Source organism: Mauremys mutica, chromosome 2 (assembly GCF_020497125.1).
Source record: "Mauremys mutica isolate MM-2020 ecotype Southern chromosome 2, ASM2049712v1, whole genome shotgun sequence".
NCBI lineage: Eukaryota > Metazoa > Chordata > Testudines > Geoemydidae > Mauremys > Mauremys mutica.
Genome location: NC_059073.1, coordinates 85548032 through 85566480, shown reverse-complemented (window position 1 = coordinate 85566480; position 18449 = coordinate 85548032). Strand labels below are relative to the sequence as shown.

General features: G+C 42.4%; 1 protein-coding gene across 1 annotated transcript in view; it reads left to right on the top strand.

The window, feature by feature from the left end:
- Positions 1-18449, top strand: part of COLEC12 (collectin subfamily member 12) — a 140175-nt gene that overhangs the window by 13254 nt on the left and 108472 nt on the right. Inside the window, exon 2 of the mRNA XM_045007923.1 lies at positions 48-98. Within this exon, the coding sequence (XP_044863858.1) occupies positions 48-98 (51 nt within the window). The remainder of the gene's footprint in view (positions 1-47; positions 99-18449) is intronic.

The following is an 18449-nucleotide window of genomic DNA, read 5'->3' as shown; positions in this document are numbered from 1 at the left end:
TTCATATCTAATCTTAGTACTAAATCTGTGCATCTGTCTTTCTGTAGACGACTTTGCAGAAGAGGAGGAGGTGCAGTCCTTCGGTTACAAGAGATTTGGTAAGTAGCAACAAATCTCTCACTTGGCTCTTTCTTATTACTCACATGAAGTCAAACAGGTCTTACAAAAACCTTTACTGGTAGCCATAGGTTCTACAAACCAGGGGGTGCAAGAGCAAGTGGTTTCCTGGGAAGCAGCCGGCACGTCCCCCCTCTGGCTCCTAAGTGTAGGGGCAGCCAAGGGGCTCTGTGCGCTGCCCCTGCCCCAAGCATTGCCCCCGCAGCTCCCATTGGCAGGGAACCGCAGCCAATGGGCGCTGTAGGGGTGTCACCTGCAGACGGGGCAGTGTGTAGAGCCGCCTGGCTATGCCTCCGCATAGGAGCCGGATAGGGGACATGCTGCTGCTTGTGGGAGCTGCTTGAGGTAAACGCTGCTGGAGCCTGCACCCCTGACCCCCTCCAGGGCCCCAACCCCCTGCCATAGCCCTGGACACTGTAACTTACCATAGGTGCACAGGTATGGACCAGTAGATTAAGCACCTGACTGGGAATCAGGAAGTCCAGGAAATCCTGGCTGTGATATTTATTCCCTCTTTGGTCAAGTCCGTGCCTCATTTTCTCCATCTGTAAAATTGGGGATAATAGGCATTTTCTTACCTTTCAGGGTGTCATGAGGATTAGGTATTATTTATGAAGGTCTTTGAAGAGGAAAACCACAGTACAAGTACTAAGGCTTTTTGTTATTTATGTGTTATGTGAATGTTGCATATGCAATGAAAATCAATGAAGTCCTTAATATAAGATCTATTATTTTACTCTAAAATACGGTGACTAGTACATAGCTGTGATATTAGTTCTTCGTTTTTCTGAGTGAGGCAGATGTTGCTTCAGAACTAGCAGAACTGCTGTTGATTTCAAGTGCCATTGACTCCACCTTTTTGGGAGGTGGGGTTTGTTTGTCCTTTCTGGAACATAAAATGTTTTGAAAAGTGAAAGAGAGCCAGAACACTGTTGATTTCATGAAAAACACTGGTAGAAGCTTAGTGTATTTAAAGGCTTATAGTGAGTAATTGCTGGCAGCTGGGAACAGTTGTTGGTCAATGTTTGGCAAGCAAAGTTTTGACCAAACTGCTTCTCAAGAGTTCAGCAAAAGAGATTATTATTAGTGACATTGGATTTTGGTTATTGTTGCCATTAGTTCATTCTGCAAACAGAACAGATCTGTAAAGTTACAAATGGATGAGGGGAAGAGAGACTAATAAACCTTGTTACTCTCTGCACCCAATTTCATTGATGTTCAGTGGAGGAGGAAGACATCTTGGGGGGAAACCTTGTGTTTTGGGGAAAAGCCTTTCAAAAACAGACTAAACACTGCCCCTCCCTGCCGACATAGACACAAACCACTTCTCCTCTCTGAGTCTTTCCCTCCCACCCTCTCCTGTTAGCTAATTTTAAAAAATTTATGGTGTTACCAGTCTTTTCAATTGGCAAAACATTAGCTAACTATATATATTAAGCCACAAACATGTTAAATAACAACCAGGGCATACGCTGGCCTACTTCAAGATGCTAAAAAAAAAGTGTATATTTTTCTCCTTTGTTTTTAAGCAAAGAACAAGTTGCTGTAGGGAGGCTGAGGAAAAGTCCTTTTCCAACTGAGTGTTGGTTGAGGCTGTTTACTTTCTTTCAATGGATGCTGCAGATATGCAAGAAAACTGCCAAGAGTGACCTATCTGCTGACCCAGCTTTCCATTGCTTTTTGACTCTTGTGGTGAGAGTGCACATAAGAAACCTAAAAAAAACAGGAGTACTTGTGGCACCTTAAAGACTAACAAATTTATTGTAGCATGAGCTTTCGTGAGCTAAAGCTCACTTCTTCGGCACCATTGCTGCTTCTGTCAGTCATAGTGTGTAGCTACTTTGAAGTCATCTAATCCATATATCAAGGTACTGCTCTCTCCATTGTTTTCCTCTAGAAAACTACCACCAATATTAACCCTGTCCTGTCAGAATTTCAGGAATTTCTATCTTTTCCTTTAGGAACAGAGTGAATGAATGAAGTTTGAAGGCCATCCTTTCAGAGGCACACATCTGACAACCTCTCTAGTTCAGGGGCATGTGTGTGTATGGGGGGGGCGGGCAAGCAGGGGCAAGCCCCCCCCAATCAGTGTGGGCACAGAACTCCTCCGGATTGGGCACAGGGAGAGTGAGCACCACTGGCTGCAGGGGGAGGAAGGGTGGAGAGCCAGCTTAGGGTTGCCAATTTTGGTTGGATGGACCCCTGGAGGTTTCAGCACATGGCATAATATTAAATTAAAGATTAATCTTTAATTCCTGGAGACTCCAGGACAATCCTGGAGGGTTGGCAACCGTAAGTCATCTCCTCTGGGGAAGGGGAGGGGGCAGAGGAGACCCAGCTCCTCTGACTATGGGGGGCACAGAAAATGCCTTTCCAAAAGCAGCCAACTTTTTATTCATCTGCTCTAGTTAGTAATTTCTTATAAAAGATAACTTCTACAGTCAGTGGTCCTGTTTATTTTCTTATAAACTGTGAACAAAAAATCAAGAATTGGAACAAAGAAATGGGAGAATGAATAAAAAGAAATTAATATGCAATATAATGTGTACTCATGTTCCAGTTCAGCCTCATGCAGCAAACCCAGGCAAGCTCTTATATGTCCTTAAAGGGACACTTAAGTGGCACAAAGGAATTTATATTGAACCTCTGCAGAAGTGAATTTCATTCCTATGTGTGGACCTTTACAGGCTGTTTAAGGGGACAATCTGAAATCTAGTAACTTTTAAATAGTGGGTTATTAAAATTATCAGGTACTTCACCTGCTCTTAATTTCCCTTGCACTTTTTAGTGGTTTTACAACTACATTTCCCTAATTTTTTTAACCAATTTTCCTTTCCTTTGTTGCTGTGTGAAAGACTTAGGTAAACACAGGAAACTGATATACCAAGAACAGCAGTAAAAATGTGTGTGTGTACACACACACACACACACACACACACACAAAAGAGACAACTCTCTCTGGGTTATAATATTAGGTGTCACTTTTAACAAGAACAGGTGAAAATTTTCAGCTAGAGATGTAATTTTTTTAAGATGATGATGTCATTTTAAATTAGCTTCTTTAATTTTGATTTACAAAGAAGTAATTCAGCATCTCTGAACTCCACTGTAAGCTAATTCCACAGGTTTTGAGTTTACTTGCCAAAGACTTGTTTAACATATGGGGAAAATAACTCACATGAGGAGTTATAGTATAAATTGTTTTTCTTTTTAGTTTTTTTTTTTTTTTAATTTATAAAGTTAACAACATTTATTCAAACAAACATGTCTAACACTGAGATCATACTGGCAAATCTTACACCACAAAGAAAAGTGTTGATTTCAGTTGAACACAAAATTAACATTTTGGAAGGGATATTAAACCTCATGCTTCAGGGATTAAACCAATGTCTAACTATTACACACCAGGAAGAGGCCCAAGTGGGGAGAAGAATATCCCACATCTGCCTACTGCAGGGTTCTTACACCTTCCTCACCACATCTGTTGCTGGCCACTATCAGTGTTAGGATTCTGGACTAGGTGTACCCCAGGTGTGACCCAGTATATATGGCAATTCCTGTGTTTGTGTTCAGAGTTCATACGACTTCAGGGTGACAGGTGTGGGGAAGAGAATTTTAATTTATAACGTTTGATAAATTACAAAATATATAATGCTCAGATTGCATGTACAAAATCCAATACAAAGTGATACATCATACAGTTTATTCCATGCTGTTGGGTAATTCAAAACAAGGATGCTGGACTTATCATTCTTTGTTATGGAACCTATGGCAAAGTTTTTGGAAACAAAAGAAATTGGAATGAATGATGACATGAAAAATCTGAAATCATGCTTATAACAGAAGCCCAAAGATGGAGCTAACATTATGGAATAAGGAGGCGGAAAATGTAAGTCTATCTCCTTGTGTTGAATTAACAGTCCTGCCATTTGCATCTGAAAAGTTGCAAGAAGGGTCTGACTGGTTTCCCCCCCTGCCTCTGGGGTGCCACCTAATGTACTGGAGTTCCACTGAGCCCACCCGTTCCACCAGCCTGGGCCCCCTCACTCTGTCCTGCTGCATACACACACACAGATAGGGACGCACCCAGCTGAAGAATGACACTGGTACTGAAATCAGTGCTGCATGGGAAGACTTTCAGCTAGGGAATTGCTCTCTGGAGTGTAATACCAAAATTATATTGTCTTGTGCAGCACAGAAATCTGTACAGCGTAAACTCATCTGTACAGCACCCTCCCTCAATGTGGAGGAAGATATGCACAGCTCCCCCCCCCAGTTATGAATTACACAAATCGTTTTGGAATAAACAAAAAACAAGTTTATTAACTACAAAAGGTAGATTTTAAGTGATTATAAGGGATAGCAAACAGAACAAAGCAGATTACTGAGCAATTAAAACAAACGCAAACTACGTTCAATATACTACGTTCAATAAACTACCCCAATATAACGCGAGCTGATATAACACTAATTTGGATATAACGCAGTAAAACAGCACTCTGGGGTGGTGGGGCTGCAAATTTTGGTGGATCAAAGCAAGTTCGATATAACGCGGTTTCACCTATGACGTGGTACGATTTTTTGGCTCCTGAGGACAGCGTTATATCAGGGTAGAGGTGTACTAAAGAAACTGGCTATAAATAGTAATTTCTCATCCTAAATGTTGTTTTAAGCAGATTGCAGAATTTCTTTGTGACCAGACAGCTCTTGCTTACAGCTTAAAACTCCAGGTATATCCTTCACAGGCCAGACACCAATCCTAGCCTGGGTTCCGTACTCTTCTCCCCCACACACACCGTTTCCCTTTTGTCTTTGTTTCTTAGGCCTGGTCTACACTAAGACTTTAGGTCGAATTTAGCAGCGTTACCTTGATTTAACCCTGGACCCGTCCACACAACGAAGCCCTTTTTTTTGACTTAAAGGGCTCTTTAAATCAATTTCTTTACTCCACCTCCGATGAGGGGATTAGCACTGAAATTGGCCTTGCTGGGTCGAATCTGGGATAGTGTGGACGCAATTCGACGGTATTGGCCTCCGGAAGCTATCCCAGAGTGTTCCATTGTGACTGCTCTGGACAGCGCTCTCAACTCAGATGCACTGGCCAGGTAGACAGGAAAAGGCCTGCAAACTTTTGAATTCCATTTCCTGTTTGGCCAGCATGTTTGCAGAGCTCATCGGCATGATATGCACATTGCTGGGGCACATTGCCCGGCCCGTACTTTGTGAGAAGTCTATGACCATGTCCCTCTCGTCACCGTGCTGCCATCGCCTCCTCGCCTGGTTTTGCGCAAAACAATTGTCTGCCGTTGTTCTGACGGAGGGAGAGGCGACTGATGACATGGCTTACAGGGAATTAAAATCAACAAAAGGGGTGGCTTTGCATGAAGAAGAAACATAAACAACTGTCATACAGAATGGCCCCCTCAAGGATTGAATTCAAAACCCTGGGTTTAGCAGGCCGTTGATTTCACAAAACAAATCAGGTCAATTTCTTGTTTTGATCCATCTATCTTTTACATCTTAGGCTGGCAGTAGACAGTGCAGTACAACTGCAAGCCATCGTCATCTCCTGGGTGCTTGGCAGAAGATGCTGCATTACTATTGCTAGCCATCGTCATCTCCTGGCTGCTCGCCAGAAGACGGTGCAGTAGGACTGCTAGCCATCATCATCTCCTGGGTGCTCGGCAGAAGATGGGAATGACCTGGCTGAATCACTCCCATGTCTGCCCAGGCGCCCATGACCTATCTTACCAAGGTCGGCTAAAAGAGCACCCAGAAATATGACGACGATGGCTACCAATCATAATGCATTGTTTGCTGCCAAAAGGCAATGAGCTGCTGCTGTGTAGCAATGCAGTCCCACGTCTGCCAGCACCCAGGAGACGTACGGAGATGGTGAGCTGAGCGGGCTCCATGCTTGCCATGGTATGGCGTCTGCTCAGGTAACCCAGGAAAAAAGGTGTGAAATGATTGTCTGCCGTTGCTTTCATGGAGGGAGGGAGAGAGAGGGGGGGGGCCTGACGACATGTACTCAGAACCACCTGCGACACTGTTTTTGCCCCATCAGGCATTGGGATCTCAGCCCAGAATCCCAATGGGCAGCAGAGACTGCGGGAACTGTGGGATAGCTACCCACAGCTACCCACAGCGCAACGCTCCAGAAGTCGACACTAGCCTCGGTATTGTGGACGCAGTCCGCCGACTTAATGCACTTAGAGCATTTTGTGTGGGGACACACACAATCCACTGTACAAAAACGATTTCTAAAAAACCGACTTCTATAAATTCAACCTAATTTTGTAGTGTAGACATACCTTTAGATGTCTCAGGCAGTCATCTCGGGTGGGGATTCAGAGAGGAACAAACCAAGATTACTCCCCAGCCTTAAATAAGATTTACATATGGCGGGAATCCTTTGTTTCCCAGTTTGACACCCACCACCTCTTAATGGAAAAACCCTAGAAGTCCAAAATGGTGTCCAGTACCAGGTGACATGATTACCTGACCCTGCAGTGTCAAAGCAGCATCCCAGGAAACTTCTCAGGAAGTTAACTTAACTATCCTTATTGTTAGAAAGCTTTCCCTAATATCTAACCGAAATCTCCCGCGTTGCAGATTAAGCCTATTATTTCTTGTCTGATTTTCAGTGGACAAGGAGAACAACTGATCATCCTCTTTATAACAGCCCTTAACATAGCTGAAGGTTGTTATCAGGTCCCCCGCTCAGTCTTCTTTTTTCAATACTAACCGTGACCAGTATTTTTTCCAACCTTTCCTCATAGGGCAAGTTTTCTAAACCTTTCGTCATTTTTGTTGCTTTTCTCTAGACTCTCTCCAGTTTGTCCACATCTTTTCCTCAAGTGTGGTGCCCAAAACTGGACACAGTACTCCAGCTGAGGCCCCACCAGTGCCAAGCAGAGTGGGAAAATGACCTTCTGTGTCTTACATAAGACACTCCTATTAATACACTCCAGAATATTAGTCTTTTTTTGCAGCTGCATCACATTATTGGAACATATTCAATTTGTGATTCACTCTAAGCCCAGGGTCATTTTCTGCAGTTTTACTACCTAGCTAGTTATTCCCCATTTTATAGTTTGTGCACTTGATTTTTTTTCCTCCCTGAGTGTAGTAATTTGCATTTGCCTTTATTGAATTTCATCTTGATGATTTCAGACCACCAGTTCTCCAAGTTGTCAAGGTCATTTTGAATTCTAATCCTGTCCTCCAAAATGACTGCAACCCTTTCCACCTTGCTGTCATCTACAAATTTTATAAGTGTAATCTCCACCCAGTTATCCAAATCATTAGTGAAAATGTAGACTGGCACCAGACCCAGGACAGATCCCTGTGGCACTCCTTTGGATATACTGATACTGTACACATTTTTACTATAAATAACATAGTTCAGAGATTATCACTGTAAGCATTTGTTAAAACTCCTCCTTTGGCATTTTCTGCTAGGTGCAGAAAGAGGATTTATTCAGTTGCAGAAAGAGCATTTATTCATTAAACACTGCACAGATCACCCCCTCCAGCCCAGAAATCTACTCTTTTTATCCCTTGATGAATCCAGTTAATTGTTCAAAACTATAATAACATGCAAAAAATGCCTGGCATCAGTCTGGCAATGTGTACTATGTGCACACAAACCTTAAGCCTTCAGGGGGAAAAGCATATAAGCTCTAAAAGTTTGAGTTGACTCTTTTCTAGGTCTGAAAAAGGCCAGTGGTGGAGAGTTTCAGTCCCCACAAACACCATAAATCAAGAGACAGGTTTCAGAGTAGCAGCCGTGTTAGTCTGTATCCGCAAAAAGAACAGGAGTACTTGTGGCACCTTAAAGACTAACAAATTTATTTTAGCATGAGCTTTCGTGAGCTGCAGCTCACTTCTTCGGAGAAGAGGGCATTCTTCTATGTATGTGTTTGCAAATTTAGTAATTTAGTAAAATTATGTGGGCTGCCATTAATAACAAAGCCTGGAAGGTCTGGCAAGTTACTTCCAGTTCAATGATCTGGTCATATTTATCATATTAAGTTTACAGATGATACCAAACTGAGAGGGATTGCAACTGCTTTGGAGGCTAGGGTCAGAAATGGTCTGAGGTAAACAGGATGAAGACAAATGCAAAGTGCTCCACTTAGGAAGGAACAATCAGTTTCACACATACAGAATGGGAAGAGACTGTCTAGGAAGGAGTACGGCAGAAAGGGATCTAGGGTTTATAGTAGACCATAAGCTAAATATGTGTCATCAGTGTGATGCTGTTGCAAAAAAAGCAAACATGATTCTGGGATGCATTAACATGTGTGTTGTGAGCAAGACACGAGAAGTCATTCTTCTGCTCTACTCTGCGCTGGTTAGGCCTTACCTGGAGTATTGTGTCCAGTTCTGGGCACTGCATTTCAAGAAAGATGTGGAGAAATTGGAGAGGGTACAAAGAAGAGCAACAGGAATGATTAAATGTCTAGAGAACATTACTTATGAAGGAAGTCTGAAAGAATTGGGTTTGTTTAGTTTGGAAAAGAGAAGACAGAGGGGACATGATAGCAGTTTTCAGGAATCTGAAAGGGTGTCATAAGGAGGAGGGAGAAAACTTGTTCATCTTAGCCTCTAAGGATAGAACAAGAAGCAATGGGCTTAAACTGCAGCAAGGGAGGTTTAGGTTGAACATTAGGAAAAGGTTCCTAACTGTCAGAGTGGTTAAACACTGGAATAAACTGCCTAGAGAGGTTGTGGAATCTCCATCTCTGGAGATATTTAAGAGTAGGTTAGATAAATGTCTATCAGGGATAGTCTAGACAATATTTGGTCCTGCCATGAGGGCAGGGGACTGGACTCGATGACCTCTCGAGGTCCCTTCCAGCCCTAGAATCTATGAATCTATTAATCATATTATAAAATGTTTCTATATGATAACTAAAGCCATGTTGAATGAAACTTTGTGTTGCTGTTCATGCTAGGATTAGAACTTTCATTTGAAGTGACCGTTTTGTCAGAAAGGGACAGTCAGGCAGAAGCCAGCGTTGACTTTTCTCCTCTCCTCAGGACTAAGGAAATATTCCCAGCGTGGTTGGTGACTGTGTCCATAAATATGTGGAAAGAGCCCCAAATAGCCTCTTGTTCTTGTTTATTTGAGGGTTTTAGTCTATTAGAATTTCTGAATGCAATGAAAATTGTTCACAAAGTTGTGCATATTTCATTTGCATGCCTAACCTCCTACCTGCTTTTGAGCACCTTCCATCCACTTCTGAAATGTGTTGAAATGAGACAAACACTCAATATTGTGTATTTTGTGCCCTTTTTTGTACTGAAGTTGGAAAATAGATGCATGAGCTTGACTGTTGCGTTTTGCATACCAGAGGAATGAAAAATTTTGAATATGTAGTCCATCATATTTTGGACATTTTGCTTTTGCTTTTCCACTAAATCAATATTATCGATGGACAGATAACGAAATACTTACCACTTGGTCACTACCAAAATCCCTGCCCTGAGCCACCCAGTCACACATGATACTGTATATGTTCATGTGCTTACAGTGATTCCCTGAAATAGACTGCTTTACACAAGGACTAAGAATTGTCTCATCTGCAATCAGCACCTTTCTGATAACATGAAAACAGTGAAAGGAATGGAAATTAAAGATAGATGAAAATGACACACTGGGAAGCTGTCTGTTAGGTTCATGTTTTCAATACTTCTTGTAATTCCAGACATCACTGGTGAGCATCTTTAAACATTGTTCAAACCAACAGTATGTACATACAGCCAACTGCTACTATCTACCCCTCTTCATTAACCTACACTAACGACACAGTTGCCATTATATAACACAATACTTCAGAACTGTACTATGGACTTGCTCTATCTAGCATATCACCTACAAAAGCATACCAAGTAATGAAGCCAACGTGTTGTATTTACTGCATGTAACCTAGCTGTTCAACAGATGCTGGTATCTGGTGATAAGTGGTATTCACCCTTTAACTTTAAAAATTAGTGCCACTTTCTTTTGAGGGCATATGAAATACTTAGGCTAAATGTTTTGTACTGACAATCAGGAATAAAACTCATACCCTACATCAGCTGGTCATGGGTGCTGCTGTCATTAAACTCCTAGATTCCTTTCCCTTCCTTGGAAGGCCCTTCGAAACACCAGGAAACTCTAACAGGGACATTATCAGACATAGAGGAAAAGCTTGAAATTCCAGAAATGTCAGTTCAGTATTTGGGGCCCAGTTCTCCAAGATACAAAATACTTTCTGGCTTTATTGAATGTTGAGGGTAGTGTCCTTCAGAGGAGGTGCTAAGCATCTCAAAGGATCAGGACTTTGCTGAGCTAGCAATTTTTTTTTCCCCAACCAAACTGTGCCCACGTAAAGCTATGGTACTTCTATTGCTTCCTTGTGTCAGTAAGTTGTGAGCAACAAACAATGCAAGCAGCAAAAGAATCGGATGTGTTAATCCAAAGTTGCTAAGACTAACACTCAGAACAACTTAGCCAGATAAATGAATTTATATTCATATGCATTAACACAATAAGCACCTGACAGTCCATTTAGGACGTCTCAGATTCTGTCGATGTCTTGCTTGGTGTCTGAGCCAGACTTTTTTCATGTAGATAGAGCAGACATCTTGCTTCCTGCTCTCCATTTCAGAAATGTCCTAGTAAAGGGGAAAGATCAGATTAAATTAAGTAAAATTAAAGTAAGTAGAATCAAAATGTCATAATGTTTTGTCATTTAATATTATTTCAAGCATCTGTAGTGCTGTATGATTCATGCCCGTTCTCCCATATGCGAGGAAGGAATTGGTTGCAAATCTGAAGGTGAAAGTGATCGTGAAATGTATAATTTCATGATTCTATGGAAAGGAAGGAGTGAGATCAACAGAATAAGGATAATGGACTTCAAAAAAGTAGACTTTAACAAACTGAGAGAACTGGTAGCTAAGAGAAAATCGAAGGGATAAAGAAATTCAGGAAAGCTGGCAGTTTCAAGGACTTGGTATTAAGGGTGTAATAGCAAACTATTCCAATGCAAAGAAAAGATAGGAAGACTAATAAGAGGCCAATATGGCTCCATCAGGAGCTCTTTAAAGACCTGAAAATCAAAAAGCAATCCTACAAAAAATAGAAACATGGACAAATTGCTCAAGAGAAGTACAAAAGAATAGCACAAGCATGTAGGGACAAAATCAGAAAGGCTAACACACAAAATGAGTTATGCATAGTAAAGGACATACAAGGCAATAAGAAGAGGTTCCTTAAATACATTAGGAGCAATAGAAAGATAAAGGAAGGTGTAGGTGGTCCTTTACTTAGTAGGGAAAGGGAGACAATAACAGATGACATCAAGAAGCCTGAGGTGTTTAATGCCTATTTTGCTTCAGTCTTCACTAAAAAGGTCAATGGTGACCAGACACTTAAAACAAGGGAAGGAATGCAAGACAAAATAGGGAAAGAACAGATTAAAGAATATTTGATACATTCAATGTATTCCCATTGGCAGGGCCTGATTAAATTCACTGTAGGGTACTTAAGGAACTAGCTGACATAATCTTGGAACTGTTAGCAATTATCTTTGAAAACTCATGGAGGATGGGTGAGGCTCTAAAGAGCTGGAGATGTGGAAACATAGTACCTATCTTTAAAAGGGGGAACAAAGAGGACCCGAGGAATTATAGACAAGTCAGCCTAACTTTGATACTTGGAAAGATACTGGAACAAATTATTAAACATTTGTAAGCACCTAGAGGATAACAGGGTTATATGAAATAGCCAGCATGGATTTGTCAAGAACAAATTATACCAAACCAACCTAATTTCCTTCCTAGGTTTACTGGCCTAGTGGATTGGGGGTGGGGAGGGTGAAGCAATAAAAGTGAGATATCTTGATTTTTAGTAAGGCTTTTGACAAAGTTCCACATGACGTTCTCATTGAAAGACCACATTCAAAGAGTAGTTATCAATGGTTTGCTGTCAAACTTGTATCTAGTGAGGTGCCACAGGGGTGAGTTCCGGATCCAGTACTAGTCAATATTTTCATTAGTGACTTGGATAATGCAGTGGAGAGTAAACTTATAAAACACATAGATGACACCAAGCTGGATGGGGTTGCAAAGACTCTAGGGGACAGGATTAGAATTCAAAATAACCTTGACAAATTAGAGAACTGGTCTGAAATCAACAAGATGAAATTCAATAAAGACAAGTGCAAAATACTACCCATAGGAAGGAAAAAATCAAATGCACAACTACAAAATGAGGAATAACTGGCTTGGTAGTAGAAGTTCTGAAAATGATCCAGGGGTTATAGTGGCTCACAAATTGAACATGAATCAACGATGTGTTGCAGTTGCAAAAAGAGGTTAATATCATTCTGGAGATCTATTAACAGGAGTCCTGTATGTAAGACACAGGAGGTAATTGTTCCACTATATTTGGCATTGGTGAGGCCTCAGCTGGAGTACAGTGTCTAGTTCTGGGTGTCACAATTTAGGAAATACATGGAAAAATTGGAGGGAGTCCAGAGGAGAGCAACAAACATGATAAAAGGCTTAGAAAACCTGATCTATGAGGCAAGGTTAGAAAAAACTGGTCTTGTTTAGTCTTGAAAAAAGAAGATGGAGGGGAGACCTGATAAGTCTTCAACTATATTAAGGGCTGTTATAAAGAGGATGGTGACCGTCATGTCCACTGAAGATAAGACAAGAAATAATCAGTCTAAGGGGCAACAAGAGAGATTTAGGTTAGATATTAGCAAAATATTTCAAACTATAAGGGTAGTTAAGTTCTGGAATTGACTTCCAAGGGAGATTGTGGAATCCCCATGATTGGAGGTTTTTAAGAACAGGTTGGACAAATTCCTGTCAGGGATGATCAAGGTTTATTTGGTCCTGCCTCAGTGTGGGGGCTGCCCAACTTGACCTCTGAAGGTCCCTTCCAGCCCTACAATTCTATAATAATGTGTTCAGCACCTTGTAGGATTGGCTCCTTAGCTTCTAGCCAATTATCTGGGACAGCTGACTGGCCAGATCTAATACATTGTAATCCTATAAATGTAAAACCTTTGAAGTGAGGGTTTGAAGAGATTTAACTTCATGCCTCAAGATTCATTCAGCACATTAAGTGGTAGAAATAAATGACTTCCTGTCATGGGGTATACAAACCCCACACTGGAGAGCAAGTGGTTAAGGAGCAGCTGTGGTCCCATGCAGCCCCACTCTGACACACCTGCAAAGCCTGCACAAGCTGGTGGCAAGGCTTTAAGAAGAGGAGCAGAGCAGCTCAGAGGTGGGCAGTGAAAGGGAGCAGGTGGCTGTTCTGAGCTCAGAAAGTACTGTCCAGGAGCTCATTGCCTGAGACCTGACAGCACAGACCTCCGCTAACCCACAAAGGAGAAGCAGGGCATGGAGTGGGTGGGTCAGGGGCTTGATTAGAGTCAGTTACTTTGGGAAGCTGAAGGAGAGTAGAGTAGGAAGTGGTCTGAGGGACAGCAGTTTGCCACCCCAAGGTGTTGCATGGAGCTGCTCACCACTGGGCCCTGGACTGGAGCCCGGTGGAGAGGGTGGGCCTGGGCTCCTCTACCCACTCTGAGAGGACAGTACAATAACAAGAGCCTTCACCTCTGATGAGAGGCCAGCTGGAAAAGACAGTTCAAGGGCCCAGCCCTCAAAGCCCCTGTGCTAAAAGGGAGACTGGAAACCCTTGAGGCAGGGGCGCTGAAGGACAGGGCTCTATTTCAAGATGGAGATGTCCCGCCAACCACCGCCTGACCACCAGACAGCACAGTCAGTGGTTGTGCACCTTCTACACTTCCCTACTGAGAGTGGTATTTTCAATATTGGTGATACTTCATTGCTTTGGTCCTCAGTCAATGGGTATGTTATATGGGGGCTGGCTACTATTGTCCTTCAACTCTAGATCTCGATATTAAATTATATAACTGTTAGATGTAAGGAATTCCATGCAGCCACTGTCTGGAAAAGCTGGCAATGCCTGCTGACCTAGAAAAATATGCCTGAGGAAGAACATGGTATTGTGGATAGGCCAAATAAAGCTAATAAAAGTCTTTATGGTGGACTTGTCTGTGGCAGACAATGGGGGAGGAAGCCTATGTGGTTTTGCTCTCAGTATAGTGAGATTAAAACAAAATCACAGTCCATGTGCTGAGACGCTACAGATAAGCCAAAGAAGAGCTGGGATATAAATTTTATTTATTCTTTTCTTTATCAACGTTGTTAGTATTCATGGTGCTTGGCTTAGCTATCAATGCAGAAAAAATATCTGGCTTGTTTTACTTTGGGTTAAGCGAATGTGCTGACATTCTGGAATGACTGGAAGCACATTTGTGAAAGATGCATGAAATGGAAGAAGCCCTGCCTGGTGTACAGCCGGAATATGGAGGAGTGTTGAGCAATCAGTGCTTTGATAGTTTCTGTGTGCTACAGACACTCACCGTTCAGTTCAGAGATGTATCCGGAAAACCCTGCTCTCCCCACCCCCAAGCCAAGAAATGAGACCAAAGATGCCCTAGAAAAATAAAAGTTAATTATTTTTGTTTTAAATATCCACCCTTTATCCAAACTGGAATCTTTGTGGGAGGAAGATAGAGAGGGGAACTCGATTCAGCTTTCCACAGTTAGGACCCCTTGGAATGTCTGTTGTTTTTTGTTTGTTTGTTTATTTTTTGATGGGCTTTTAAGAATGGATAGGACATAGTGGGGAGAGGATACTATGGGGTGTTGCTCTGCTGACAGTTATTTGATGATAGGCAGTTTTATGAAGGAGTGAGGATGACTAGTTGTGCTTTTAAAGGATGGCAAGCACTAGGAGCTCTTTGGGTGCCTGTGATGAGGTGTATGCCTTGCATAAGGCCAGAACAGGTGAAACAGGCCAGTTAACCTATAGCCTGCACCTGGAGGGGAGCCAGGGCCTGATAAAGGCGGATGAAGTCCAGCAGGGAAAGGAGCTGGGATTATCTTATAAAGAAAGGAAGCTGGTGTTAAAAGAGGGCTGCAGGGAGTGACCCTCCGCGGCCCTTCTCTAGAGGGGATGGGGGTTAGCATGAGACAAGAATGAGCTCTAGGAGGAGAATAAGCTCTGGGATTCTGCCCGGGAATAGAGACTCTGGCAAGAACCCGAGACTTGGTGAAGTAGCCTGAGGGAGCAGAGGAAGCTCCAGTGATAACCCAGAGGAGGGCTAGAAAATAGAGGGGGAAATGAGAGGAAGGAGTCCAGGGAAACAGCAACAAGATATGAGATTGTGTAGACCGTTGTTGCTAGACATAGGGTACCTGGGCTGGAACCTAGAGCAGTGAGGAGGCTTGTTCCCCTTCCAGCCCCTGGGGAAGTGTTGCAGGCTGGGCAGTGGACTAGAAAACTGGCTGAAACAGTTTGTTCATGGGAACTTTGATACCCCAGAAGGGGAGGACTATAATGACCTGGCCAGAGGCCCACGTCACAAAGGAGTAACCTGACTGCTGAGAGAGAGACCATGGAGCAAGGAACCAAATGGGAGGGTATCAGACTGACAAAGAGCGAATCCCCCATATGAGCCACCCCAGTGGTGAGTAGTAGACCCTGTGACAGTGGCTCTTTGCATATTTTATACACTGAAACTTAAACCTTGAATATACACCTCTACCCCGATATAACGCGACCCGATATAACATGAATTCTGATATAACGCGGTAAAGCAGTTCTCCGGGGGGGACGGGGCTGCACACTCCAGCGGATCAAAGCAAGTTTGATATAACCTATAACGTGGTAAGATTTTTTGGCTCCCGAGGACAGCGTTATATCGAGGTAGAGGTGTAACCCTTTAAAAGTGGTGTGGTTTTGAATGTGTTTAGTAGCTCATGTCATGTTGCACTGTACCTGATACAGAGGTTGTGTGCCTCACGCTGGAAAGTGGAAAAGCTTAGAGCGTTTATAGCCTCAAAATTCATGGAAGTGGAAGTGGAAATTGCCTTGACTTCAGCTAAATTCCTGCACAGCTTGTTCAAATGAGTAGGCTAAAACTATTCAGTGGTGGGTGGTGATGTGAAGAATTTGTATTTTGTTTGAAGGTAGAGTTTCAGGATGTTTTTTCAGGTTACCTGTGTATTCATGCCAGACAACATTGTTGTCTGCCCTTCACCCACCACCCCCCTCCAAAAAAACACCACAAAAACAAAACCAAAAAATCTTTGTTCACTGAAAAATGCAGACTCAGGTTGACTGAAACAATTCACAAGACTTACCTGAATTTGTGAATTGTTTCAGTTGGAGGGGATTTTTTTTTTAAATGTCCGAGCACTTCACTTTGACGTTTCCAAAATGAAACAATTTGACCTTTCATTTTGGAAAGATACTTTGTTTTGGCATTTCCCTCAGTTTTATTTTAAACATTAATTTAAAAACTATTAAATCTCAAAAGTGAAAAAATATTTTACATATTTCAGTTCATTGAAAATTTTTTAAACACTTATTTTTGGGTCAACCTGAAATGACTCTCTGTTAATTTGGAACCTGCACTCAAACCAAGCATTTCATACAGTGCTGCTGTGTTTATAATGCCACTGGTAGCAAAAAGATTCTTCAACCACATTGTCCTGCATTATATGATGTATTTGTAAGTGTACTTCCTGTTGGGTGTCACCAAGTACTCCTATATTAATTGAGCCACATGGCAAAGCAACCGCCTTTTTCCTCTCCTGCAGTTCTTGCACAAATGGAACATTGCTGTAAAAGCCAGGGCCGGCTCCAGGCATCAGCGAAGGAAGCAGGTGCCTGGGGTGGCCAATAGAAAGGGGTGGCACTCCGTCCGTTATTGGGGCGGCACGTCCGGGTCTTCGGCAGCAATTTGGTGGCGAGTCCTTCACTCCCTGTCTTCCTCTCCAGTGGCAGCTCAATCAGGGTGGGGTTTTTTGGTTTTGTTTTTTTGTTGTTGTTTTTTTTTTTCCCTTCGCCGCTTAGGGTGGCAAAAAAGCTGGAGCTGGCCCTGGTAAAAGCTACCTCAGATGCCATTCACAAGTGGCATACTTTGCTAGCTAGTTTTTATTATTGATGTGTATAGAAATTCTGTATTCAACATCCCATGTAACTGAGCGCTTCTTGAATTAAATCAGGCTGATTTAATTAATCAGCCTTAATTAAAATATCTTTCTGCGCAGTATAGTTGAACTCCCAGGGTCAAGTTTTCAACATAGCTACTGTGTACATCACACAGTCATGAGGCCCCAAGAGCTTTTCCACACCATTACTTGTAGTGGAAAGAGAAAATGTGCAGGAATCAACCTCATTTTCTTTTGATTTATACGTTCAAATTGAGTTTGTGTATTTAAATACAATCACACCAGTGTGCAAAAGTAAGTACAGAAAAATGTAGGCCAGATTTAGGCTCCTCTTGAAAATGTTCTCTCCAAAGTCCTGACCCAACATTCCCAGTGCCTGATAACTGAAAAAAATGGGGTGGCTTTTCTTGTTTGACTTCCAGATTCCCGGCCAGGAATGCAGAGGTTGTTTTTCCATTACACTGTGTGTGAATTTTCCTAAACCAGGCTAAGCCTTCACTGTTCCATAACTTATTTGAATGTCTCCTAAGTGGAAATTGGACTTTTGCTTGATTAATGGTACCTACTAGTTGAAAACATCAAAAAAATGCAACATATGCATACCTTAGACCCAGGCACTGTGTCCTTAGTAAACACTTTGTGAAAAGCAGTGGAGAATAAGATGAGCGAGAACGCTGTGTGTGACTCAGTTTTAAAAGAAAACAGACCAACAGCTCGTGCTTCTGTTCATTATAGAGGATTTTAAAAGACTTTCCATAAATATTACACTGAAAATGAAAGTTTTAAAAAGGATTAGTCATTTTGTAGGTAATATTTTTAATTTAAAAAATAACTTAAACATTATTTTCAAGTCCTTGTCATGGGTGGCTGGCCCCTGAGGTAGTCAGGCTCTGCTAAAAGAGAATGAGCCAGCCCAGATTCATTTGGGGATAATTGATTGCCCAAGTAGCTGAGCAGTAGTTAATTAGTTAAGGGAACACCTGGACCTTACAAAGGGTTATGTTAGCTCCGGCAACAGAGAACACAGGGAGGAAGTCCCTGGGGAAACAACTTCTCAGGGGAGCTGGCTGGAGAGCTTCTCTGAGGGCTTGGCTACACTTACAAGTTGCAGCGCTGGTGGAGGCTTTCCAGCGCTGCAACAACACCCCGTCCACACTTGCAGGGCACAACCAGCGCTGCAACTCCCTGGTTGCAGCGCTGGCTGAAAACCCATCCCGGCAGGGGTATAAGGAGTGCAGCGCTGGTGATCCAGCGCTGCCCAGCAGGTGTGG